The sequence below is a fragment of the Anomaloglossus baeobatrachus genome, chromosome 7 (genome assembly GCF_048569485.1).
Source record: "Anomaloglossus baeobatrachus isolate aAnoBae1 chromosome 7, aAnoBae1.hap1, whole genome shotgun sequence".
NCBI classification, from domain to species: Eukaryota; Metazoa; Chordata; class Amphibia; order Anura; family Aromobatidae; genus Anomaloglossus; species Anomaloglossus baeobatrachus.
The window spans coordinates 253,154,574-253,182,342 of record NC_134359.1 but is presented as its reverse complement, the minus strand read 5'-3'; the positions used below and the strand labels follow the sequence as shown (position 1 = coordinate 253,182,342).

The 27,769-nt window shown below is 47.3% G+C and overlaps 1 protein-coding gene across 1 annotated transcript in view; it reads right to left on the bottom strand.

Annotated features, from left to right (window-relative positions):
* CCZ1 (CCZ1 vacuolar protein trafficking and biogenesis associated) overlaps positions 1 to 27,769 on the bottom strand; it is a 149,051-nt gene that overhangs the window by 25,415 nt on the left and 95,867 nt on the right. The window contains exons 10-15 of the mRNA XM_075319172.1: positions 23,809 to 23,870; positions 19,791 to 19,902; positions 14,527 to 14,560; positions 11,259 to 11,376; positions 9,725 to 9,883; positions 1,377 to 1,504 (exon numbers count right to left, since the gene is read on the bottom strand). Coding sequence (XP_075175287.1) covers positions 1,377 to 1,504; positions 9,725 to 9,883; positions 11,259 to 11,376; positions 14,527 to 14,560; positions 19,791 to 19,902; positions 23,809 to 23,870 — 613 coding nt within the window. The remainder of the gene's footprint in view (positions 1 to 1,376; positions 1,505 to 9,724; positions 9,884 to 11,258; positions 11,377 to 14,526; positions 14,561 to 19,790; positions 19,903 to 23,808; positions 23,871 to 27,769) is intronic.

The following is a 27,769-nucleotide window of genomic DNA, read 5'->3' as shown; positions in this document are numbered from 1 at the left end:
AGTCCCCCGGCTTTCACGGCCTAGCAGCCCTTGCAGCGTCCGGGTGCCAGGCGCTCCATGAACCGTCCCCATGGGGACACAGAGTACCTGACAGATGCAGGGCCCGGTCCCTGATAAAGAAAATACTCCGGTCCGGCAGATTCAACACAGGGGCTGCGGAGGGAGCACGGTCCCAGTACCTGGATGACCGCTCAGGATCCCACTTCTCCCAGAGCCCTCAAGGGATGGTGAAGGAAATACGGCATGAGGCTCCGGCCGTCGTACCCGCAATGGGTACCTCAACCTTAACAGCACCGCCGACGTAGTGGGGTGAGAAGGGAGCATGCCGGGGGCCCCGTGGGAGCCCTCTTTTCTTCCAACCGATAACATCAGCAGCTGCTGCTGACTAAAATGGGAATGCATGAGTGGATGTGTGCCTCCTTCCACACAAAGCATAAAACTGAGGAGCCCGTGAGGCACGGGAGGGTGTATAGGCAGAGGGGAGGGGTTACACTTTTGAGTGTAATACTTTGTGTGGCCTCCGGAGGCAGAAGCTATACACCCAATTGTCTGGGTCTCCCAATGGAGCGACAAAGAAATATATATATATATATATATATATATATATATGTGTATGTATGTATGTATGTATGTATGTATGTATGTATGTATGTATGTATGTATGTATGTATGTATATGTGCAAACGATATAATGAATCGGATCCTGGGTATATGCACTTTACAATGCTTTGCAAATTAAAACTAAATAATATGCTTTTTTGGGAGAAAAAAAAAATGTTAACAAAAATACATTATTGAAAGTGAGACTGATAAATTAGGGATTTGCTAAAGATAATATTTAAGTGGATAAATAAGTAGGAAGAATTTGCCATCTATCCAGAAGTAATAGATAAATGAAAAAAGAAAAAAAAAAAAAAAAAAAAAAAAAGGAAGAAGAAAGTCCGCACAAAAAAAAAAAAAATAAATGTGTGGACTTCATTAGCCAGAGGTAATAAATACTATATTGGTTTGGTGTCTACCAATTGCACCCACATTAGGAGACCCACCAACTGCTCATTGTCCCCAGGTGTAAGCTTCTGGCCATTAGACAGGAGCCCTGTGCACCGCCTCCTGACACCAGCTGTGGCTCCTCTTCTGATTGGCCAGCCTGACGCCATGTGATCATTGTGGCGCTCACACAATGTGCCAGATAATCAAAAGAGAAGCCGCAGATGCCGTCAGGTAGGTTCACAGGGCTCCTGTCTATCGGCCATGGACTACGGACCCGGCTGCTGGACCACGGTCCTGCGACTTTATACACTCCTCTCTAACCACTCCCCGTTATCTAATTAGAGGGAATCACCGGATTTCATCAATGGCACCAGATTGGTACTGACCATTTACTTCTATTAGGTTGGAATTCTTTTGGTTTAGGATGACGTACAGCTCCCGCTGATCGGATTTCTTCCCTACGACCCAGTAATCACTCATGGCTTTTACTATGATTTCTTCATCTTCATCAACTCTGAAAAGGAGGATTTGCAAAAACTACAAACATTAAAATTAAGTCGAAAATCATCAAAGGGGTCGAGCCGTGGGTCTGAAACAATGGGTAAGAGTATAAAGCCCCCTCATTGTGGATCTGGCAATAAGAGATGAACCCCTCCTACTTGTATATGGCCTCAGTCTGTGGTGGGGAAAGTAAAGATGGGCACAGATGCGCCTCAAGAATCGTGGCTATTCTCCTGACATCTCACATGCCCGATCAAATTCTCCCCCCAACCAATAGATGGGAACCTATTGATATTGGAGGGTTCAGACACCATTAGTCTAATGTATATGGTGGCATTAAAGGGGATTTTCCCATAAGAAAGTCAATAGATTTTGGAATAATAATTTGATCATACCACATGTCCCCGGCCAGAAAGGAAGTAAATAGTATACGAACATTACGGTGTGGGATCGCAAATTATTCTTTCTGGGAGGTAAAACCTTTTCTATAAAAAGGCAGGGAAAGGTTTTGCCTCACAAAAAGAATTATCTATGATCCTGTGCAGAGATAATCATATATGTGTCCCTGCTATGTACTGTGTAATGGCTGTGTCTGACCGTACAGGGACATGGCCTCATCATACCATATCTCCTGGGTAGGGGAGGGCTCAATAAAGTAGACAGACATTACAGCACGGGATCACAAATTATTCTGTGAGGTAAAACATTTTTTTTTTTTAAAAAAAGAAGGGAATTTTGTTACTTACCGTAAATTCCTTTTCTTCTAGCTCCTATTGGGAGACCCAGACGATTGGGTGTATAGCACTGCCTCCGGAGGCCACACAAAGCAATTACACTAAAAAGTGTAAGGCCCCTCCCCTTCTGGCTATACACCCCCAGTGGGATCACTGGCTCACCAGTTTTAGTGCAAAAGCAAGAAGAGGGAAAGCCAATAACTGGTTTAAACAAATTCCCTCCGAAATAACCTCGGAGAACTGAAAACCATTCAACATGAACAACATGTGTACCCGAAAAACAACCAAAAATCCCGAAGGACAACAGGGCGGGTGCTGGGTCTCCCAATAGGAGCTAGAAGAAAAGGAATTTACGGTAAGTAACAAAATTCCCTTCTTCTTCGGCGCTCCATTGGGAGACCCAGACGATTGGGACGTCCAAAAGCTGTCCCTGGGTGGGTAAAGAAATACCTCATGTTAGAGCTGCAAAGACAGCCCTCCCCTACGGGTAGGCAACTGCCGCCTGCAGGACTCTTCTACCTAGGCTGGCGTCCGCCGAAGCATAGGTATGCACCTGATAATGTTTGGTGAAAGTGTGCAGACTCGACCAGGTAGCTGCCTGGCACACCTGTTGAGCCGTAGCCTGGTGACGCAATGCCCAGGACGCACCCACGGCTCTGGTAGAATGGGCCTTCAGCCCTGATGGAACCGGAAGCCCAGCAGAACGGTAGGCCTCAAGAATTGGTTCTTTGATCCATCGAGCCAGGGTGGCCTTAGAAGCCTGCGACCCCTTGCGCTTACCAGCGACAAGGACAAAGAGTGCATCCGAACGGCGCAGGGGCGCCGTGCGGGAAATGTAGATTCTGAGTGCTCGCACCAGATCTAACAAATGTAAATTCTTCTCATACCGATGAACTGCATGAGGACAAAAAGAAGGCAAAGAGATATCCTGATTAAGATGAAAAGAGGATACCACCTTCGGGAGAAACTCCTGAATGGGGCGCAGCACTACCTTGTCCTGGTGGAAGACCAGGAAGGGAGCCTTGGATGACAGCGCTGCTAGCTCAGACACTCTCCGAAGAGATGTGATCGCTACCAGAAAAGCCACTTTCTGTGACAGTCTAGAAAGTGAAACCTCCCTCAGAGGCTCGAAGGGCGGCTTCTGGAGGGCAACTAGCACCCTGTTCAGGTCCCATGGATCTAATGGTCGCTTGTACGGGGGTACGATATGACAAACCCCCTGCAGGAACGTGCGCACCTTAGAGAGTCGTGCTAGACGCTTCTGAAAAAAGACGGATAGCGCCGAGACTTGCCCCTTAAGGGAGCCGAGCGACAAACCTTTTTCTAACCCAGATTGTAGGAAAGAAAGAAAGGTAGGCAATGCAAATGGCCAGGGAGACACTCCCTGAGCAGAGCACCAGGATAAGAATATCCTCCACGTTCTGTGGTAGATCGTAGCGGACGTGGGCTTCCTAGCCTGTCTCATGGTGGCAACGACCCCTTGGGATAATCCTGAAGACGCTAGGATCCAGGACTCAATGGCCACACAGTCAGGTTCAGGGCCGCGGAATTCCGATGGAAAAACGGCCCTTGGGACAGTAAGTCTGGTCGGTCTGGTAGTGCCCACGGTTGGCCGACCGTGAGACGCCACAGATCCGGATACCACGCCCTCCTTGGCCAGTCTGGGGCGACGAGTATGACGCGGCTGCAGTCGGATCTGATCTTGCGTAGCACCCTGGGCAAGAGTGCCAGAGGTGGAAACACATAAGGGAGCCGGAACTGCGACCAATCTTGCACTAAGGCGTCTGCCGCCAGAGCTCTGTGATCGCGAGACCGTGCCATGAAGGTCGGGACCTTGTTGTTGTGCCGGGACGCCATTAGATCGACGTCCGGCCTTCCCCAGCGGCGACAGATTTCCTGAAACACTTCCGGGTGAAGGGACCATTCCCCTGCGTCCATGCCCTGGCGACTGAGGAAGTCTGCTTCCCAGTTTTCTACGCCGGGGATGTGAACTGCGGATATGGTGGAGGCCGTGGCTTCCACCCACATCAGGATCCGCCGGACTTCCTGGAAGGCTTGCCGACTGCGAGTCCCCCCTTGGTGGTTGATGTATGCCACCGCTGTGGAGTTGTCCGACTGAATTCGGATCTGCTTTCCTTCCAGCCACTGCTGGAAGGCTAGTAGGGCAAGATACACTGCTCTGATCTCCAGAACATTGATCGGAAGGGTGGACTCCTGCTGAGTCCACGTACCCTGAGCCCTGTGGTGGAGAAAAACTGCTCCCCACCCTGAGAGACTCGCGTCCGTCGTGACCACCGCCCAGGACGGAGGTAGGAAGGATCTTCCCTGTGATAATGAGGTGGGAAGAAGCCACCACTGCAGAGAGTCTTTGGCCGTCTGGGAAAGGGAGACTTTCCTGTTCAGGGATGTTGACTTCCCGTCCCATTGGCGGAGAATGTCCCATTGAAGTGGGCGCAGATGAAACTGCGCAAACGGAACCGCCTCCATTGCCGCCACCATCTTCCCGAGGAAGTGCATGAGGCGTCTTAAGGAGTGCGACTGACTTTGAAGGAGAGCCTGCACCCCAGTCTGTAGTGACCTCTGCTTGTCCAGCGGAAGCTTCACTATCGCTGAGAGAGTATGAAACTCCATGCCAAGATACGTTAGCGATTGGGTCGGTGACAGATTTGACTTTGAGAAGTTGATGATCCACCCGAACGTCTGGAGAGTCTCCAGTGCAACATTCAGGCTGAGTTGGCATGCCTCCTGAGAGGGTGCCTTGACAAGTAGATCGTCCAAGTAAGGGATCACAGAGTGTCCCTGAGAGTGCAAGACTGCTACCACTGCCGCCATGACCTTGGTGAACACCCGTGGGGCTGTCGCCAGACCAAATGGCAGAGCTACGAACTGAAGATGGTCGTCTCCTATCACGAAGCGTAGAAAACGTTGGTGCTCTGTAGCAATCGGCACGTGGAGATAAGCATCTTTGATGTCTATTGATGCTAGGAAATCTCCTTGAGACATTGAGGCAATGACTGAGCGGAGGGATTCCATCCGGAACCGCCTGGCGTTCACATGCTTGTTGAGCAGTTTTAGGTCCAGAACAGGACGGAATGAGCCGTCCTTTTTTGGCACCACAAAGAGATTGGAGTAAAAACCTTGTCCTTGTTCCTGAAGAGGAACAGGGACCACCACTCCTTCTGCTCTTAGAGAATTCACCGCCTGCAGAAGGGCATCTGCTCGGTCGGGATGTGGGGAAGTTCTGAAGAACCGAGGCGGAGGACGAGAACTGAACTCTATCCTGTACCCGTGAGACAAAATGTCTGTAACCCACCGGTCTTTGACCTGTGGCAGCCAAATGTCGCAAAAGCGGGAGAGCCTGCCACCGACCGAGGATGCGGAGGGAGGCGGCCGAAAGTCATGAGGCAGCCGCCTTGGAAGCGGTACCTCCGGCTGCTTTCTTGGGGCGTGAGTGAGCCCGCCAGGAATCAGAGCTCCTTTGCTCTTTCTGAGTCCCCTTGGACGAGGCGAACTGGGGCTTGCCCGAGCCTCGAAAGGACCGAAACTTTGACTGCCACTTCCTCTGTTGAGGTTTGCTTGATCTGGGCTGGGGTAAGGAAGAGTCCTTACCTTTGGACTGTTTAATGATTTCCGCCAATTGCTCACCAAACAGTCTGTCTCCAGATAATGGCAAGCTGGTTAAACATTTTTTAGAAGCAGAATCTGCTTTCCATTCCTTTAACCACAAGGCTCTGCGCAAAACTACAGAGTTGGCGGAAGCCATTGCGGTACGGCTCGTAGAGTCCAGTACCGCATTAATAGCGTAGGTCGCAAACGCAGTCATTTGCGTAGTTAAGGACGCCACTTGCGGCACTGCTGGACGTATGAAAGAGTCCACCTGTGCCAAACCAGCTGAAATAGCTTGGAGCGCCCACACGGCCGCGAATGCTGGAGCAAACGACGCGCCAATAGCTTCATAGACAGATTTCAACCAAAGGTCCATCTGTCTGTCATTGGCATCTTTAAGTGAAGCCCCATCCTCCACTGCAACTATGGATCTAGCTGCAAGCCTGGATATTGGAGGGTCCACTTTTGGACACTGGGTCCAGCGTTTGACCACGTCAGGGGGAAAGGGATAACGTGTATCCTTAAGACGTTTGGAAAAACGCTTGTCCGGATTAGCATGATGTTTCTGGATTGATGCTCTGAAGTCAGAGTGGTCCAGAAAGGTGCTCAATTTACGCTTGGGATACAGGAAATGGAATTTCTCCTGCTGGGCAGCTGCCTCCTCTGCTGAAGGGGCTGGGGGAGAAATATCCAACAGCCTATTGATGGCCGCTATAAGGTCATTTACCATGGCGTCACCATCTGGCGTATCCAAATTGAGTGCGGTGTCAGGGCTAGACTCCTGATCACCCACCTCTGTCTCATCATATAGAGACCCTTCTCGCTGAGACCCTGACCCGCGTGATGACGTGGAGGGTCTCTCCCAGCGAGCTCGCTTAGGCGGCCTGGGACTGTCATCGGAGTCAGAGCCCTCAGCCAGTGATGCCTGGGACCCCCGTGAAGTACGGATTAGTTCCAACTGAGGGGGACCGGGGAACATAGGGACAGTAGTGTCCATGGTCTGAGCAACTGGCCTGGACTGCAAGGTCTCCAGGATTTTTGTCATAGTCACAGACATTTTATCAGCAAAGACTGCAAATTCTGTCCCCGTCACCGGGGCAGGGTTCACAGGCGACTCTGCCTGGGCTACTACCACCATAGGCTCTGGCTGACGAAGTGCCACTGGGACTGAACATTGCACACAATGAGAGTCGTTGGAGCCTGCTGGTAGATTAGCCCCACATGCTGTACAAGCAGTGTATACAGCCCGTGCCTTGGCACCCTTGCGTTTTGTGGATGACATGTTGTTGTCTTCCCAGAGCAATATAGGGTATACAGCCAAGAAGCGACCGTACAGTGCAGTATATATCTATAGATATCTGGTACAGGAAAAAGTACACCAATACACACTGTGGCACAAGAGGGGCCAGCACTAAAGTGCTGCTTACCGCCCGCTAAACGCGGGTGTGTGGTCCAGAAATCCCTAGTCTTGGGTCTCCCAGAGCCTGTGTCCGTCCTCCAGCCAGAACTGCATGCAGGAATGGCTGCCGGCGTCCTGTGGAGGGGGGGGCGGGCCCTGGGCGTGCCAGACCAAAAGCGGGAAACCTGTGTCCCACTGTGCCAAGTGAGAGGGCTGGAGCATGTAAATAAGGCTCCAGCCCTCGGCGCTGAGTAAACATACAGCGTCTCTCCCCTTCCCTGATTGACAGGGAGGGGGCGGGAACGAAGCGGAGCTAGGCCGCAAAAGCCGGGGACTAAATTTATAAGCGCCGCCGCCGTAAAAGCGCGGTCGGCGCTAAGTGCCCGGCGCACTACAAGTCCCAGCCGCGCCGCCGCTCCGAGAGTGGCCGGCGCGGTAGTTCCCAGCACATTAAGTCACACAGCAAAGCTGCTGTGACTCAAACCCCAGCGTTACTGTCCCCGGCGCACTAACACACCCAGCAAGTCTGGTGTGTGCGTGCCCGCCTGAACGGGGACACAGAGTACCTGAAAGTTGCAGGGCCTTGTCCCTGAATGGTACACAGCTCCGTATCCATCAGGTTCACTGGGTCTGTGGATGGAGCCCGGCCTCAGGGCTTGGGGGCCGGTAAGATCCCACTTCCACAGAGCCCCTCAGGGGGATGGGGAAGGAAAGCAGCATGTGGGCTCCAGCCTCCTTACCCGCAATGGGTACCTCAACCTTACGAACCACAAGTGGGGTAAGAAGGGAGCATGCTGGGGGCCGTATATGGGCCCTCTTTTCTTCCATCCGACATAGTCAGCAGCTACTGCTGACTAAACAGTGGAGCTATGCGTGGATGTCTGACCTCCTTCGCACAAAGCAGAAAACTGGTGAGCCAGTGATCCCACTGGGGGTGTATAGCCAGAAGGGGAGGGGCCTTACACTTTTTAGTGTAATTGCTTTGTGTGGCCTCCGGAGGCAGTGCTATACACCCAATCGTCTGGGTCTCCCAATGGAGCGCCGAAGAAAAACAGGCAGGGAAATGTTTTACCTCACAAAAAGAATAATCTATGATCCCATGCTGTAATGTCTGTATACTTTCTTGAGGCATTTCTACGTCGTCTGTATAATCACTTATTCTTCTTCCCCTCCCCAGGAGGTGTGGTATGATCAGACCATGAAACTGTGCAGTCAGACACTGCCATTACACAGTACATAGCAGAAACACATATGAGATCTCAGCACAGGAACATTTTTTTAAAAACACATCCAATTGTGGAAATTAATATTCCAAGATCTATGGTTTAAAATGAACTTTAAAATTAACATTGTTCATGGAAAACTCCATTAAGCCTCTTCTCATGTGTCCATTTATCCTGACTCCAGAATTAGGATCTGTTGCTTTACTGTTTCCAACAGAAGTACAGGTGCCCCATTGGTTTATATGGGGGCACGTATGGTTCACATTTTGTAGAACGGAGGGGGAAAAAAAAAAAAAGAAAAAAAAAAAAAAGTTTCTTGTAGAATAACTTTTCCCTGTTCCCAAAAAGTAAATGGAAACCAGAAAGACACCATATAAAATTAAGGAAGCCCCTTTTTTCCAATGGAACAAGAATGTAACAGATCCTAAGGCTGGGGCCACATGGGGATTAATGCGATCCCCTCGCATGACACTCGGCTCACACTGAGCGAGTGACCCTGCGACTGAGGTCCGACTGTGCGAGCGGACCTCAGCTGCGGGGGGGAGGTGGGGGGGGTGTTTGAACCGGCGCTGAGGAGGGGCGGGCCGGCGCTGAGGAGGGGCGGGAGGGATTTATCTCCCACTCTCCTCTGTTGCTGGCTATTGTCATTCTCGCCCTGCACTCGCAGTACACCGGTGTACTGCGAGTGCAGGGTGATTTTTCTCTCGCCCCATAGACTTGAATGGGTGCGAGAGAAACAAGGATCGCATTACAATCACAGCATGCTACCATTGTTTTCTCGGTCCAATTAGGGCTGAGAAAATAATTGCTCATATGCGCTGACACATAGGCTAATATTGGTTCGAGTGGAATACGATTTATCATTGCACTCCACTCGCACCAATTTTCATGCCGTGTGTCTTAGGCCTAATAGTGATCGTCCATTGTACACAGAACAGAACAATAGAAAGGATAAATGGACATGTGAACGCAGCCGAATGCAGTTCCCACAATATCTCTGGGGGGGGGGGGGGGAACCCCCAAAAGCCTCTGTCACTTCATTATGGCATATGGAAGTCATACTGGTCCCCATAAAATGAAAAATAGAGACCCAAGCTGTCCAAATATTAGATATTATGGCTATTCAGAAGAATGGACGTCTGTCATACAACATGTCAGCTTCAGCGTCCACTGCGGGAAAATGTCAGGTCAGGCAAAAATCAGCTGTTTGCTGGAGGGGGAGCGAACTGCAGTCTAAAACGGGCCGTCTACGAGGGCAACGAAAATCTCACCTTGTAAAATCACTATTTATATCTCCGAGAATCTTCATAAGCTCCGGCTGTACCGAAGTGAGAGAGACACTTGGGGTTTTCTTGAGGTGGATTGTACTTTTCTCCGCTAGGTTCATGTGGTTGAAATAAATAAACTTGAACTGAGGCTCCTTCTCCGACCTAGAGAGATCAGGAGAGAAAAAAAAATATGTCTTCAGGTGCAGAGAACACTACCCGGAGGCAGAAGGTAGTGATCGGATCAGATCCTGGACCTCATGTCCCTCCATCTAATAGTAGGTGCATTAGTCTAATGTTATGTAAACCTTAAAAAGGGGGATGTCCAGTGATCACCTATCCTTGCTGATGGGTAGTAAGATCACTGAGACCGGCACCAATCAGCAGAAGAAGGTACTCTCTTCTCCCCCCTTTATGGAGCAGCAATACGCATAAGTGGCCCAAGCTCCATTCACTCCAATGGGGCTGTCAAGTGCTGAACTTATACAGGCAGTTTCTTAAAGAATGATCAGTGGGTGGGCAGGTCCTGCGCCTCCCTTTTGTATGGCCCCTTTCACATTGCGTTTTGACCTCTATTCAGTGGTCCCGTCGGGGCGTCCGTCCTCCCGCAAAACAGGTTTACGACGCATGCGCCGACAGGGCCATTAACTATAATGGTGCAGAAAGTCACCGGGTGCTCTGTCTTGCACCATTTTCGGAAGATACACCTATTGTAGGCGGATACATGGACATAGTTTACTACGTCTGGGTGTCCGCCTCCAGAAAGTGCACACTCTCGAAAATGGTGCACGACAGAGCGCACGGTGACTCAATTTGCACCATTATAGTCTATGGCCCCGTCGGCACATGCGTCCAAAACCTGTTTTGCAAGGGGTTTGGACGGATGCCCCGAAGGGAACAATGAACGGAGATCAGAACACAATGTTAAAGGGGCCTTAGAAAAGGGGCGCAGGTTGGACCCACCGATCATTCTTTAAGAAACTGCTGGAATAAGTTGAGCACTTGACAGCCCCATAGGAGTGAATGGAGCTTAGGCTGCACATGCGCATTGCTTCCCAGATGGAATCACTGATCGGAGATCACAACACAGTGTAAAAGTGGCTTAACAGGGATAAAACTTCCCAGTTGGGGTATAAAGATTCCCCGCTTTGCCAAGCGAGTGTCGGTTCCAGCGGTCAGACACCCACCGATCAGCAAGTTATCACTTATCCAGCATATAGGGGATAGTGTTTTCACCAGATAATCCCTTTAAAAAGGAGTGGTCTCATTAATAATAGATCACCTATACACACACAGGATCCCCAATGATTACAAGAACGGGGAGTCACCAAGGGAGTGCAGGTGAGCATGTATGATCAGCACTCATATAGAAAGTGAATGGAGCAGTGGTCATGCATGCTCACAAAGCACTTTGAGACCACCGATGATCATTGGGGGCCCAGCAGTAGAGCTCCCAAGGATCATAAATTAAAAATCACTATTCTCTACTCTTTTCCATTAGAAAACGAAAATGGCAGCCAGCCGGAAGACGTTTACGTACCCCGATGTCCTCCTGTTGATATTGTATTGCTCGCAGATGTCAGATGCTAACACTGTAAGCTGTGGTCCTACAAGGCTGTCCAGTTTTCGACAGAAATCCGGGTTAAGATGCACAGATGCTAGGATGAAAGGGAAAAAAAAAAAAGGAGGGAGGGAAAAAAACAGCAAAAAAGTAACAATTAAAAAAGAATCATAGACTAAATTTAAAAGGAAAAATAAAAAAACAAAACTGTTGGTGCTAAGGCCCACGATCTTCCCAGGGAAGTTAAAAGTAGAACCATTGATTGGAGGTGCAAGTGTAGAGGGTGCCGCCTAAGAGTCTAGGGGGACATAAAGATCCCTCTGGCCCACAAGGAAAGACCAACACTTGGAAGCCTGTAATAATTGGGGATTTATCATTAGGGCTTATGAGCTTGAAGGGATTGTCCAGGAAAACCTCAAACTTCACAGCGATGGGATTTCAGATAACACTAAAGCTGCTGTTCACACCTGTGTTGGAGGCACCGCCTGTGACCACTGCTTGCTGGGGCCAAGCAAGGAAGGATGGGTGCCGCCTGTGACCACTGCTTGCCGGGGCCAAGCAGGAACGGTTGGATGCCGCCTGTGTTTAACTGCTTGACGGGGCCCAAGCAGGAACGGTTGGGTGCCACCTGTGACCACTGCTTGACGGGGCCAAGCAGAAACGGTTGGGTGCCACCTGTGACCACTGCTTGACGGGGCCAAGCAGAAACGGTTGGGTGCCACCTGTGACCACAAAGCAACATCAATAATATCACATCTAAACCGATCCTGATGGCGTTCCTCCTGAGGGTCTTAAGATGTCTTATGGAAGATTAACTGTCCTGTGAATGCAGATCATATATGTCAAGAACCGTAAGGCTATATTCACACGTTGCATTTTTTATTTTGCATCAAAACGTGTTCTTGTGCAGGAAAAAAAAGCTGTTTCCAAAAAAAAAACAAAATAGGTTTTGCTTTTTACCGAGTCATTTATCTACAGCATGTTTAAATATAGCTTCATTCTGCACAAAAGCAGAGAAAAAAAAAAAAAAGCAGCAAAAACGCTATATACCCCCTTTACAAAAAAACAAAAACAAAAAACCTCATATTCCAGTACAAGATGGCAACCAGACCCCTGTGCTTTAGCCTGGGATTGTGGCAGTCGCTCTGAGAGAGGCCTGGGGTCTCAAAGTCCTTACACCACAGTTTTGCAGAGGAATGAGGGAGGGGGGTGCAGCACTTTCAGCAGAAAACTGGAGCCAAGTGCTCATGCTGACATGAGGTAAGAAGAGAGGGGACGCACGCAGAGGGGGGGTATCTGTAAGCTTATTATAGGGCAGGGCTGCTAGAAGTACAACCAAATAGCACAGCAAGCTGTCCGGGGTCGGGGGGTTTACCGGCGGTGTCGCTGGGGGCAATGCTGGCCTGTGCAGCCTAAACTGCAGCGTCCAACACTCTTCACACCATTTGTTTTCTAGATGGCCTCATCTCCACAGCTGGTAAATCATTCTGGACGAGGAAAAAAAAAAAAAAAAAAAAAAAAAAAATATGCAAAGCCTGCCATCTACATATGGAGCAGCACGGCGTTATTACTGTGCACTTAGAGGGCTGTTATAATTAGTGTCCCCCGGGGTCTCGTGCCGTACACGCGGGATAGTGACTGTAAATGTACGACAGCCACAGGGTAGGAGAGAATTACCCGATTGTGGGGGTTCCAGCATCGAGACCTCCATAAGTCATCAGAAGAGGGGTTTAAAATAGAGCGGTATCCAATCTTAATGGGGGTCCTGGTAGTCCGACCTCACTGATCTAGTAATTTATATGAGTGATCACTTATTAGAAGCACTCTATAGGAGGCTCTATCAGCTGCCAAGATATTTTCTACTTTTTGTAAATGCCGCTGTTCTCCTGAATCTATCGTGTTCTTCTTGTTCCTGCGCCTCTCCATTCCTGAGATATTGCCCTTTCATCCATGCCTGCAAAACTAGTCTTTTTTTAGCGAATTGGGTGTGGTCCTCAAAATGAGACTCATAGAAAATCATTGCTGACCACACCCATTTGCCAAAAAAAAACAAAAAAAAAAAAAAAAAAACCACAAAGGGGGGGGGGGCATATCTCAGGAACGAAAAGGCACAGAAACAAGACATAGAAGAAAATTATAATAAAAATGAATTATACAGTATATTTCAGAAGAACAGTGACATTTCATATAGGTACAAATTATTGTTTATGACAAATGGCAAGTCTCCTTTAACAAAGGCGGGTGGGACCACTGGAGCGTCCAAACTGGCATGGCACCCTTTGACTGACTGGCCAAAAGCCCGGGCCAAACCCCTTTGACTGACTGGACAAACCCCTTTGACTGACTGGACAAACCCCTTTGACTGACTGGCCAAAAGCCCAGATCAAATCCATATGACTGGCCAAAAGCAGAGATCAAACCCCTATGACTGGCCAAAAGCCAATATCAAACCCCTTTGACTGGCCAAAAGCCAATATCAAACCCCTTTGACTGGCCAAAGCAGGGACTAAACCGACTGGCCAAAGCCGGGAATGAACCCTTTGACTGGCCAAAGAGCCTATTTTTTTTTATTTAGCTATTTAATTGTTTAAAAGAAGTTAGCCACTGCAGAAGTAACTGGTGCCTCACTTATGAGAATTGCCTCCCAGTAAGATCATTCTGGTTACCTATAGCAACCGGAGTGCAACTTTCAGCTTTGAAGCCGCTGAGGTAAAGTGAAAGCGGAGCTCGGATTGGTTGCTAAGGAAAACCAGACCCTTCAAGCGTAAGCAATAATATAAATGCTGAATGCGACCTTCTGTCTGAAGCCATGAAGGCCGGCTCATGTGTAGTAATAAGTGCACATTGTAGTTGACTTCTTCAATAAAATGGCATCGGAGTCAGAGCGTGCGCATACCGCAAACTGCGGCGCCATTTTATCGAAGACTCTGTCTCTGCAAATTTGTTTCGGATGATATTTGGAGAGATAGTGTCTTCAAGAAAATGGCGCCGGTGATCGCGATATGCGCCAATGAATGATTGATTGATGAACTGAATGATTTAACTACAACGTTAACAGTACTGCGCGCGTGCCGGCCATGGGGATAATGGTGGCAGCCGAGGAATGAAATTTAAAGGGGAGGAATAGATAAAGAAGGCCCAACACACACCAAAAAGTGGTTTACAGAGAAGACATCTTTGCACAGTAAATACATTTAGTTTTCAGCTAATGCTTCAATAAATACATATGGAGTAGGCCGATACTCACCATCAATCATAAAACAGACGGAGGCACTCATGGCCTGGTGACAAAAGAAAGACATGATGTTTAGTGAGTGCAGGCGAGCGTCTGACAAACCATCTGTTATTCGGGCAGCAGGCGCCATCACAATCACATCTTCATTACACACAATGCCGTCCGGGGAATCTCTGTTGTACCTTCTAAATATATCATAAGTGGAAATAAAAGCTTAGGAGATCCCCGGGAGCCGGCTCCGCTGGCAGCTCATTCATGCTCATTGTCTAGACAGTAATGTCACTCAGTCCGTGCTGATCTACGTGACATTACAAGTCTGGGGTGGGGGACTAAAGGCCCCGTCACACTAAGCAACATCGCTAGCAACATCGCTGGTAACGAACAACTTTTGTGACGTTGCTAGCGATGTTGCTGTGTGTGACATCCAGCAACAACCTGGCCCCTGCTGTGAGGTCGTTGGTTGTTGCTGAATGTCCTGGGCCATTATTTAGTTGTTGCTGTCCCGCTGTGAAGCACAAATCACTGTGACAGCGAGACAGCAACAACTAAATGTGCAGGCAGCAGGAGCCGGCTTCTGCTGAGGCTGGTAACTAATGTAAACATCGGGTAACCAAGAAGCCCTGTCCTTGGTTACCCGATATTTACCTTTGATACCAGCCTCCTCCGCTCTCACTGCCTGTGCTGCCGGCTCCTGCTCTGTGCATAGATAGCTGCAGCACACATCAGGCAATTAACCCGATGTGTGCTGTAACTAGGAGAGCAAGGAGCCAGCGCTCAGTGTGCGCTGCTCCCTGCTCTGTGCACATTTAGCTGCAGCACACATCGGGTTAATTAACCTGATGTGTGCTGTAACTAGGAGACTGGGGGCTGGTCACTGGTTGCTGGTGAGCTCACCAGCAACTCGTGTAGCCACGCTCCAGCGATCCCTGCCAGGTCAGGTTGCTGGTGGGATCGCTGGAGCGTCGCAGTGTGACAGCTCACCAGCAACCTCCTAGCAACTTACCAGCGATCCCTATCGTTGTTGGGATCGCTGGTAAGTTGCTTAGTGTGACTGGACCTTAAGGGGTCACTATAAAGCCCCGTGAGATTGGGATTCTGGAATAGTGCATTAAAAAGGGAACCAGTCACCAGGATTTTCCCCTATAAGCTGCGGCCACCACCAGGGACCCCTATATACAGCAATCTGGAATACTGTATATAAGAGCCAAGGCCGCTCTGTAGAACATAACAAAGACCTTTATAATACTCACCTAGGGGGCGATCCGGTCCAATCTGTGTTGCTTCTCTCCGGTCTGGCGCCTCCTATCTTCGGCGATCGCCGTCTTCCTTCTACCCAGCCCAGTGTGCATGATGCGTCCTACATCATCCACTCAAGCTGGCATTGTGGTCCTGCGCAGGCGCACTTTGATCTGCCCAGCTAAGACCAGAGCAAAGTACTATAATGTGCAGGCGCGAAGAAAGGCTAAAGATTGCCCACGCATGCGCACTACAATAATTTGATCTGCCCTCAGTAGGACAGATCAAAGTGTGCCTGCACAGGACCGCAATGCCGGCCTGTGTGTATGACATAGGACGCGACATGCACACGGGCTTGCGAAGAAGAATGACGACGGCCATTGCAGCAGAGAGGAGGCGCCGGACTGGAGAGAAGGGAGACCCATCAGACCGGACCGCCCCCCTAGGTGAGTATAATAAAAGCTCATCTTTACGTTATACACAGCGACCTGAGTTCTTATATACAGTATTCCAGAATGCTGTATATAGGGGCTCACTGGTGGTGGCTGCAGCTTATAGGGTACAAATCTGGTGACAGGTTCCCTTTAAATAAAGCAAAATAACATGAATTAAATGTATACGTGATGCTCTGCTGTATTACTACTTTTATCCTGTTAACCCCTTCTTGACATAGGACGTTCCAGTAAATCATCTGTCTTGCGTGGGAGGAGCTGGGCTACAATCAATAACTGGCAGATGCTGGCTGTGTTATACAGCCGGCATCTGCCTCTAACGGCAGCGATCAGAGCTAGCTCCCGCCACTGCTATTTAACGGCCTCTGTCAATCTCCAACAGCAAAATTTATAAGGCCCAATTGTTCAGACCCTGATCTTCCAGCACCGCTTCCTCCTCTTGTGCCTTCTTGAATCACACTGGGATCTGTGTGGGGGCCCCAAGACGCTTTTACAATGTAAGTCTATGAAGCATCAAAAAAGGCTCTATAGACGTGCACTGCAAAAGACGTCTGGCTCACACATAGACCTGAGTGTGATCTGGCAAACTGGAAAAGAAGTCATGTGAGAAAACCGAAGCGGTGCTGGAAACCAGGGAAGATGGCGATCAGCGAGTATATCATTGTATATACACTACGTATACTTTTACACGGCTTTAGGTAATAAATTGTTTGGTGGGAGGGCTTCTCTTAATGTATGTCTCAAAATGTATTTTGGGAAAAAGTTTAAGAATATTTAGACAGTTTGGCCTCAACAGCCCGTATACATCACAGTACATAGCCGACTGCAGAATGAGTGAACAGAAAATCCATCAGTGAGCTCAGTCTGACAGGAAGGTCTATAACTGTTACTTATTTCTGTTCTAGGTTGACCAAACTTCACCTACTACTCTACAATGGCGCATGTATTCGGTTGCTTCCTACATCCCCATAAACATTGAATGGAGGTGCAAGGTACGTGCTTGACAACTGCTCCATTCAACTCCTCCTCTTCAGGTTGTAAAGTAGGGAAGTGACGATTTAGGACACCCCCTTCTAGTTACTAAAGTAGGTCTCAACGCTATAAGGCCATGTGCCCACGCTGCGGAAAATGCGCGGAATTTGCCGCTGATTTTTTGCGGAAATTCCTCGGATTTTTCAGAAATCTGCAGCACAGCTACTCCCCAGCCATTTCTATGGCATTTGGGAACTGCTGTGCCCACGCTACGGATTTTTCCGCAGCGGAAATAATGCGGATTTCCCTGCGGAAAAATCAGCAGCATGTCAATTATTCCTGCGGATTTCTCCGCAGGGTCCCATATACAGTTAGGTCCAGAAATATTTGGACAGTGACACAATTTTCGCGAGTTGGGCTCTGCATGCCACCACATTGGATTTGAAATGAAACTTCTACAACAGAATTCAAGTGCAGATTGTAACGTTTAATTTGAAGGTTTGAACAAAAATATCTGATAGAAATTGTAGGAATTGTACACATTTCTTTACAAACACTCCACATTTTAGGAGGTCAAAAGTAATTGGACAAATAAACCAAACCCAAACAAAATATTTTTATTTTCAATATTTTGTTGCGAATCCTTTGGAGGCAATCACTGCCTTAAGTCTGGAACCCATGGACATCACCAAATGCTGGGTTTCCTCCTTCTTAAAGCTTTGCCAGGCCTTTACAGCCACAGCCTTCAGGTCTTGCTTGTTTGTGGGTCTTTCCATCTTAAGTCTGGATTTGAGCAAGTGAAATGCATGCTCAATTGGGTTAAGATCTGGTGATTGACTTGGCCATTGCAGAATGTTCCACTTTTTTTGCACTCATGAACTCCTGGGTAGCTTTGGCTGTATGCTTGGGGTCATTGTCCATCTGTACTATGAAGCGCCGTCCGATCAACTTTGCGGCATTTGGCTGAATCTGAGCTGAAAGTATATCCCTGTACACTTCAGAATTCATCCGGCTACTCTTGTCTGCTGTTATGTCATCAATAAACACAAGTGACCCAGTGCCATTGAAAGCCATGCATGCCCACGCCATCACGTTGCCTCCACCATGTTTTACAGAGGATGTGGTGTGCCCTGGATCATGTGCCGTTCCCTTTCTTCTCCAAACTTTTTTCTTCCCATCATTCTGGTACAGGTTGATCTTGGTCTCATCTGTCCATAGAATACTTTTCCAGAACTGAGCTGGCTTCATGAGGTGTTTTTCAGCAAATGTAACTCTGGCCTGTCTATTTTTGGAATTGATGAATGGTTTGCATCTAGATGTGAACCCTTTGTATTTACTTTCATGGAGTCTTCTCTTTACTGTTGACTTAGAGACAGATACACCTACTTCACTGAGAGTGTTCTGGACTTCAGTTGATGTTGTGAACGGGTTCTTCTTCACCAAAGAAAGTATGCGACGATCATCCACCACTGTTGTCATCCGTGGACGCCCAGGCCTTTTTGAGTTCCCAAGCTCACCAGTCAATTCCTTTTTTCTCAGAATGTACCAGACTGTTGATTTTGCTACTCCAAGCATGTCTGCTATCTCTCTGATGGATTTTTTCTTTTTTTTCAGCCTCAGGATGTTCTGCTTCACCTCAATTGAGAGTTCCTTAGACCGCATGTTGTCTGGTCACAGCAACAGCTTCCAAATGCAAAACCACACACCTGTAATCAACCCCAGACCTTTTAACTACTTCATTGATTACAGGTTAACGAGGGAGATGCCTTCAGAGTTAATTGCAGCCCTTAGAGTCCCTTGTCCAATTACTTTTGGTCCCTTGAAAAAGAGGAGGCTATGCATTACAGAGCTATGATTCCTAAACCCTTTCTCCGATTTGGATGTGAAAACTCTCATATTGCAGCTGGGAGTGTGCACTTTCAGCCCATATTATATATAGAATTGTATTTCTGAACATGTTTTTGTAAACAGCTAAAATAACAAAACTTGTGTCACTGTCCAAATATTTCTGGCCCTGACTGTACTTACCTGCCTTGATAGCAGACACCCGAGTCACTTTCTCCGTCCGGTGTACAGCAGCGCGGTGGATCCAGGTAGAGGAAGGAACAGGTGGGCGGGGCCTGCACGAGCTCCGGTCATGTGACAGCCAGAGCTAGTTCAGGCCCGCCCACCTTCTCCTGCAGACGCTGACAGAGTGACCCGGCCGCCGGAAAGCGAGGTGCTGCGTGATCGAGGAGAGTATGAACTCCCGATCACTGCAGCACTTGTTCTGCATTGAGGATGCAGTGCCGAAGTCAAGGTACTGTATCCTCAATGTAGAATGCCCGCACCATATCCGCAGGACATTCCGCTGTACATCCGCAGCATGGAAACAGACAAAAGTTGTGCTGCGGATTTCTGGGAGCACCTGCGGAATGTCCTGCGGATATAACCGCAGGACACTGTCCCCGTGGGCACATAGCCTAAGGCCCCAGCAATCACTATTCTATGAAAAGATAGTAACTGTCCATTGGGGTAAAAGCTCTTTAGGACAAAAAATGTGGGGATTTTGAAAAATGTCTAAATCTTCTATAAATTGTATTTTTTTATTGTTAAAACTTAAAGACAGCTCGTCACCTTGTAAACAATCAGATGAAGTTCTTCGTAGGTGTCATCGGTATTAACAAAGATTTTAGGAAATCTAAATTTTGCTTCAGGATCGTGGAGGTTTAAAGGTCCAGTGAGGAACCTAAGGAGAAAACAAGTAAATGAGAATTGATAGGAAAAAGGTCAGAGCCTATAAACAACAATGGGAATAGTAGAACCTAGAAATGCACCAGGAACAGATTGCCCTCCACCTCTGGCGAGCAGCGCCCCTGATATCCACTGCACAGGGACAGAGCACATACTGTATATGCCAGCAGCCCTTTTGAGCAAGGCATGGCGACACCTTAAAGACTGGACATGAGAACGAAGATCTTACCTGGGCTGTGGGGGAACATGTACCATATATCACAAAAGTGAGTACACCCATCATGTTTTTGTAAATATGTTATTATATGAGACCGCACTAAAGATCTGACCCTGTGATACAATGTACAGTGTCAGTGTGCAGCTTGTATAACAGTGTAAATTTGGTGTCCTCTAAATAACTCAACACAGCCATTAATGTCTAAATAGCTGGCAAAATAAGCGAGAATACCCCTAAGTGAAAAAGGCCAAGTTGTGCCAAATTAGACATTCTCTCTCCCCGGTGTCCTGTGACTCAGTGTTACAAAATCTCAGGTATGTATGAGGAGCAGGTGTGGTAAATTTGGTGTTATCCCTCACACACTCTCTCATACTGGTCACTGGAAGTTGAACATGGCTTCTCATAGCAAAGACTTGTCTAAGGATCTGAAAAAAAGAATTGTTGTGCTAGATAAAGATGGTCGAGGCTATAAGAAGATTCCTAGCACCCTGACACTGAGCTGCAGGACGGTTGCCAAGACCATACAGTGGTTTAACAAGACAGGATTCACTCAGAATGTGAAGGCCTAGGCTATGAATCATTTGTCCGGTATAATATTATAATATAATAAGATTAATCTGTATTTTGAATGTTGCTTTTTACGTATACCTGACAAATGTTGCAAGGATTGTTTATGTAAACAAACTATGCTTAGGTATAAGTAATGAGTTTGTAGTCTCATAAATATCACTAGAACAGGTTCTTTGAAAACCGGTTAGAGATGAATAAGCAATATTCTTGAGTAAACTCTCGTCTGTTCCCAGACACACCTGAATGACTTAAAAGAATGTTGTTTTACAGGACTGTCCAAAAAGCTGTATAAAATGTTATACTTTTGAATACACGGGCAGAAGACCTCCACTTCTCCCAAATAGAGACACGTTTCTCTGTGTGGTCATTTTCCTGATTCATATAGATCTGCGCAGTTCTGATTTGAAATCCTACTCTGTGACCCTGAGAGAGACTAGGAGGTCTCCCCCCAACAAGAACAGGACTTGCCATGGTTGACCAAAGAAGCTGAATGCAAAGTGTTCTATCCAGGGGTTGTTATTTCAAAATAGCCCCATGAGTGCTGGCAGCATTACTGCAGAGGTTAAAGGGGTGGGGGGGTCCACCTGTCAGTGTTCAGATTATACGCCGCACACTGTATCAAATTGGTCTGCATGGCTGTTGTCCCAGAAGGAAGCCTCTTATAAAGATGATGCACAAGAAAGCCCGCAAACTGTTTGCTGAAGACAAGCAGACTAAGGACAAGTATTACTGGAACCATGTGCTGTGGTCTGATGAGACCAATGGAAACTAATTTGGTTCAGATGGTGTCAAGCATGTGTGGCGGTAATCAGGTGAGGAATAGTATAAAGACAAGTGTATCCTGCCTACAGGTAGACATGGTGGTGGGAGTATCATGGCTTGGGGCTGCATGAGTGCTGCTGGCTGTGGGGAGCTACAATTCATTGAGGGAACCACGAATGCAAACATGTCCTGTGACAGACTGAAGCAGAGCATGATCCCCTGCCTTCATATTCCAACATCTCCAAGACGACCACTGCCTTGCTAAACAAACTGAGTGTAAAGGTGCTAGACTGGCTGAGCGTCTTCAGACCAAAACCTTATGGAACATCTGTGGGGCCTCCTCAAAACAGAAAGAGGAGGAGCGCAAGGTATCCAATAGCCACCAGCTCCGTGATGTTGTCATGGAGGATGGAAGAGGATCCATCAGCTCCTGTGAAGCTCTAGTGACCTCCATGCCCAAGAGAGTTAAGGCAGTGCTGGAAAACAATGGTGGCCACACAAAATATTGTTCCTTTGGGCACAATTTGAACAATTTCACTTAGGGGTTTTCTCACTTTTGTTGCCAGCGGTTTAGACATTAATGGCCGTGTGTGGAGTTACGTAGAGGGCACCAAATATACCCTGTTATACAAGCTGCACACTGACACTGTACATTGTATCACAGTGTCATATTTTCAGCGTTGTCCCATGAAAATATATAATAAACAAATTTTACAAAAATATATCCCATCCACCGCGATGAACTTGAGAACTGTGACAGCTATAGGCATAGAAGTGGTGTCTAGGTATAGTAAAGTAGCCATGTGCTACGCAATGAAACCACCTATAGCGCCACCTGGTTGAAAATTACGGAATTAGCATTTTTATCTCAAAAATGGAACAAGATAGAGAAAAAAAAAAAAGTGAATTACAAACTTGTAGGGCATCATCAATTCAATACGAATCGACACCTTGCATACAGAAATGCTATGATTAGAACGTGTAAAACTCACAAGGCTGCGGATGTGAAGAGATACCTCATGGAGACCTTCCTACCAGTCATTGGGTATGGTGGCTGCGTGGATTGGCCTCCACGCTCACCTGACCTGACCCCATTGGACTTCTTTCTGTGAGGTCACATTAAACAGCAGGTGTATGCGACCCCTCCACCAACATTGCAGGACCTACGACGACGTATCACAGATGCTTGTGCAAACGTGTCACCTACCATATTGCACAACGTGCAGCAAGATACAGTATGCTGTCCAGAGGCCAGATGTGCATTGCAGCTGACGGGGGCCACTTTGAGCATCAAAGTTAAATGAGCGCCATATGCGTGACCAGCATTCAATGTTTTGGGTTTCATATCATAGCATGTCTGTATGCAAGGTGTCGATTCGTATTGTATTGATGATGCCCTACAATTTTTTAATTCACTTTTTTTCCTCTCTCATTCCGTTTTTGAGATACAAAATGCTAACGCCGTTGTTTTCCCCCAGGTGGCGCTATAGGTGGTTTCATTGCGTAGCGCATAGCTAATTTACTAAATTTACTATACCTAGACACCACTTCTATGCCTATAGCTGCCGCCGTTCTCAAGTTAATGGTGGTGGACCGGATATGGGTGGACACACTGTATAATCATACTGTAACAACACAGACATGCATGAACTTTGTGTTAAACATTGCAGCATGCTGCCTTCAGCTTACATAGCAAAAACCTGCTGACAGATTCCCTTTAAGCAAGGCAGTACAAGTTTCCGCTAGCGCAGGGGCTGGTCCCAAGGGACATTTCTAAAAGTAGCATGAAGTCCAGATTCATAACAATATGCAACTTATTGTGCAAACCAAAAACCAGTTAAAAAGGCACAGGCGGCTGCAGGCCCACTAGCCAGAGATAGGATTGTGTAGGCTCACAAGGTAAGGGACCAGCTACACCTCTCGACCTGTGGATGTTAGGTTTATTTAATCATTAATAATAATAATGATCTATATTTTTTTTATAGCGACAACATATTCCGCAGCGCTTTACATACATCAGCAACACTGTCCCCATTGGAGCTCACAATCCAGTATGTCTTTGGAGTGTGGGAGGAAGCCAGAGAACCCAAAAGGAAAGCCACGCAAACACGGGGAGAACATACAAACTCCTTGCAGATGGTGTCCTTGGTAGGATTTGATCACAGGACCCCGGCGCTGCAAGACTGCAGTGCTAACCACTGAGCCACCGTGCCGCCCCCAGTTACTTGTTTTGTGAGCAAAGCACCAATCATGCTCTGGTCCATTGGTTGCACTGGGTGGTAATTTTTGGCAGCACTTTTACATCTATGAACCCTTTTTCTACATAAATAAAAGGCAAGGCAGGAATCTCACCTCCCGTAGTGCTGTAGATTTCCTGGCATTTCAGGTCGTAATGGAGAATCTCTTCCTGCCAGCTGTAAAAAAAACAAATATAAAATAAATGTACCGCAGAAAGTACTATTTATCATTAAGTAAGAAACACACAGGCGGTGGATTTACTGTCTTCAGCACTGCAACGCAACCCCATTAAAGGGTTACTCCCATCATCACAGATGGACAGTGTCCGATAAGTAATAAAAACAAGCCCTTTTGCAATTTACGGGGTAAACTTGGAGCCATTTATAAAATAGTAACACTTCTTTTGTTTACAGCTCGTTGCCTAGGAGACAGACCACTGATGCGGTTTGGCTTGTAAGCACTGCACTGAGGATGGACAGGATTAGGAGGTAATCAATGATCAACTTTAAAACAGTGCTTACAAGTTCCAAACTTGGGGGAAAAAGAAAAAAAAAAATAAATAAAAATGTATGTACATGTCAAGCAGCGGTGGACGGTCTCCAAGGAAACATGATGTAAACAAAACTCTCTCAATAACCGCTAAAAAGTAAGAAAATGCAAAAATGCAAGCACTATACAACAATAGCCATCTACGAAAAGGGTTAAAAGGTAAACAAGGTTTAGGTTGCTGTACTATGGTTATTCCCTTCTCCAATATCCTATCCCATTATGTAGTGGGTGTAACAACAACAGCCTCCAATTAGAAATGTAGTATAGTTCTCCTGATTAGCTATGTCTCTTACCTCATTTGCAGGGCATTGCAGCTTAGGTATCCATGGTGACGACCACTAGCAACTCACTATACGAGTGGTCGTCACCATGGATACCTAAGCTGCAATGCCCTGCACAGGAAGTAAACAACACAGCTAATCAGAAGAACTATACTAAATTTGCTAATATTATTATTACACCTACTACATATTGGGATAGGATCTTGGAGATTGGAATAACAAAATGCCTTTTAGACTAACTAGAGTATGATATAACGGGGGACTCCACCCAGTTACTGGTGCAAACCTACGTAAAGGAAGGGGCTTCGGTGTAGCCATAGTGTGGCCATGAGCTGGGTGCACCCTTATGCCCCATCATTTTGCATCTTAGGTACTGTCCTAGCTTGTGATGGACAGCACTCAGTGATAACTGTTCCACATATGTGCGCATGTGCACTGATACTAGTTGTGTGTGCACATAGTGGCTAGGCTAGTTTTCCTCACTATGCTCTCAGATATACAAAACACAAAAACAGGAGCTTTAAAGGCAATATACAAAAGATTTTATTGATCATAAGGTTAAAAGCAGCATTTAATTAAACACTAATTGTGCAAAATTACTAAAAGTGCTATTCAGATGTTAAAGAGGGATAACACCCTCAAGCATGTGAGAGACAGTGGTCAGGAAAAATAAATCGCAGAAAATAACAGGGTGCCCAAATGATCAGATATCATAAATAGCATAGCCAAATATAGTGAGACTGCCATCCAGAAATCCACAAGGTAATAAGGCAGACATTGGCTTGAAATATAATTGGCTTACCCATAAAAGTAATTCTCCTCACCCTCATCTCCCACACATACAAAAAACCCTCTGACGCGTGTTTCGCGTCACATGGTGTCAGCTTCTACTCTCACATGCTTGTGGGCGTTATCCCTCTTGAACATCTGAATAGCACTTTTAGTAATTTTGCACAATTAGTGTTAATTAAATGCTGCTTTTAACCTTGAGAATCCCGCCCTGAAGAAGCCGACACCGTGTGATGCGAAACGCGCGTTGGAGCGGTTTTTGTATGTGAGGGAGATGAGGGTAAGGAGAATTACTTATGGGTAAGCCAATTATGACTATATTTCAAGCCAATGTCTGCCTTATTACCTTGTGGATTTCTGGATGGCAGTCTCACTATATTTGGCTAGGCTATTTATAGGATATCTGATCATTTGGGCACCCTGTTATTTTCTGCGATATTTTTCCTGACCCCTGTCTCTCACATGCTTATGGGTGTTATCCCTCTTTAACATCTGAATAGGACTTTTAGTAAGGCTATGTGCACACGCTGCGTTTTTTTGACGCTGCGTTTGTGCGTTTTTGGCCGCTAAAAACGCACAAAAACGCACCTGCGTCGAAAAAACGCGGCAAAAAACGCACGCGTTTTGCCGCGATTTGGTGCGTTTTTTTGCTGCGTTTTGCTGCGTTTTTGCTCACTGCGTCCTTATGCGTTTTTTATCAGTGAACAAAAAAAAAAAAAGGTCTGATGTCATTTCCTTCTTCAATGTGTTCTTCATTCTCCACTAGTGTATGCAGAAGAGCAGACAGCTGCAGAACTACAAGGCTCAGCATCCTCGATCCAATAGTGTATGCAGGACAGCAGACAGCAGCTGTCGAACTACAAGGCTCAGCATCCTCCATCCAATAGTGTATGCAGGAGAGCAGACAGCAGCTGTCGAACTACAAGGCTCAGCATCCTCCTTCCAGGACTGTATGCAGGATTTCTCTGCCCCCCCCAAAAAAAAAAATGACATGGGCTTCGCCATATTTTTGTATGCTAGCCGGGTACAGCAGGCAGGTACGGGCTGCCCCCAACCCCCAGCTGCCTATTTGTACCCGGCTGGGAACCAAAAATATAGGGAAGCCCTTTTTTTTTAAATTATTTCATGAATTTCATGAAATAATTTAAAAAAAAAAATGACGTGAGCTTCGCCCCATTTTTGAGTCCAGCCGGGTACAACTAGGCAGCTGGGGATTGGAATCCACAGTGCAGGGTGCCCATGCTTTCTAGGCACCCCCGCTGTGAATTGCAGTCCCGCAGCCACCCCAGAAAATGGCGCTTTCATAGAAGCGCCATCTTCTGGCGCTGTATCCAACTCTTCCGGCTGCCCTGATGCCGGGTGGCTAGCCAGGTAATAATGGAGTTAGGGCTAGCTGTATATTATCAGCTAGCCCTAAGCCCGAAATTCATGGTGTCACGCCAATATTAGACATGGCCACCATGAATTTCTAGTAAAGATAAAAAAAAAAACACAACACAGAAAAATATTTTTATTAGAAATAAAACACAACACAATTAGTGACTCCATCTTTATTGAAATAAACCCCCCCTCCGCAGTAATCCTGGGTCAGGGTCCCGCGCCGTCCAATCAGGATCCAATATCATCTGATCGGTTTGCTGGAAGGCAAAGCGATCAGATGATGTGTCAGGATCAAGTGCCTGAATCCCATCACACATCAGCTGATTGTATAAAAGCCGATTATACAATCAGCTGATGCATCAGTAGAAAAAAAAAAAAAATAATACTCACTTATGTGCTGAATTACCGGCAGCTCCCGGAGCGATGGGGCGGGAGTCTGATCCTGTCCGATCGCTGCAGCAGCTGCCGGTAATCAGGGATGAAGTCTCCTGACGCATCCGCTGATACCGGCCGGGCGCCCGCGTCAGCCCGAGACTCGATCAGCTGATGCGTCAGGTGACTGCATCAGGTGATCCATCTCCAGGTCCTGCAAGCAAGGTCCTGCCCCGGGGAGACTGCACACAGCCGGAGCGGGAGCAGCGATACCGTGAGAGGAGATGGGAGCGGGCATGGCACCGCGAGGCTGCAGACAGGTGAGTATAACTTTTTTTTTTTTTTATTCTACTGTTAACTTTTGTTTTCGCAGCCGCTTCCACCTCCTGCCTGTACATGGCGCCGCACGGCAGCATACATGCACAGGACGGGAGGTGGACGCGGCGGTGACGGTACCGGGAGGATTCATGCTTCTGTCTATACTGACAGAAGGAATCCTCTTCCTGTACACGTCACTTTACTACCCACCTCCTGCGCTTATAGCTGCGTTTTTGGTCTTAGAAACGCACCAAAACGCAGCTATTTGCGTTTCTCATTGCGTCTTTCAACATCCCATTGAACTCAAGGGATGAAAAGCGCAGTGAAAAACGCGGGAATAATTGACATGCTGCGTTTTTGTGGTCACCACAAAAACGTAGCTGAAA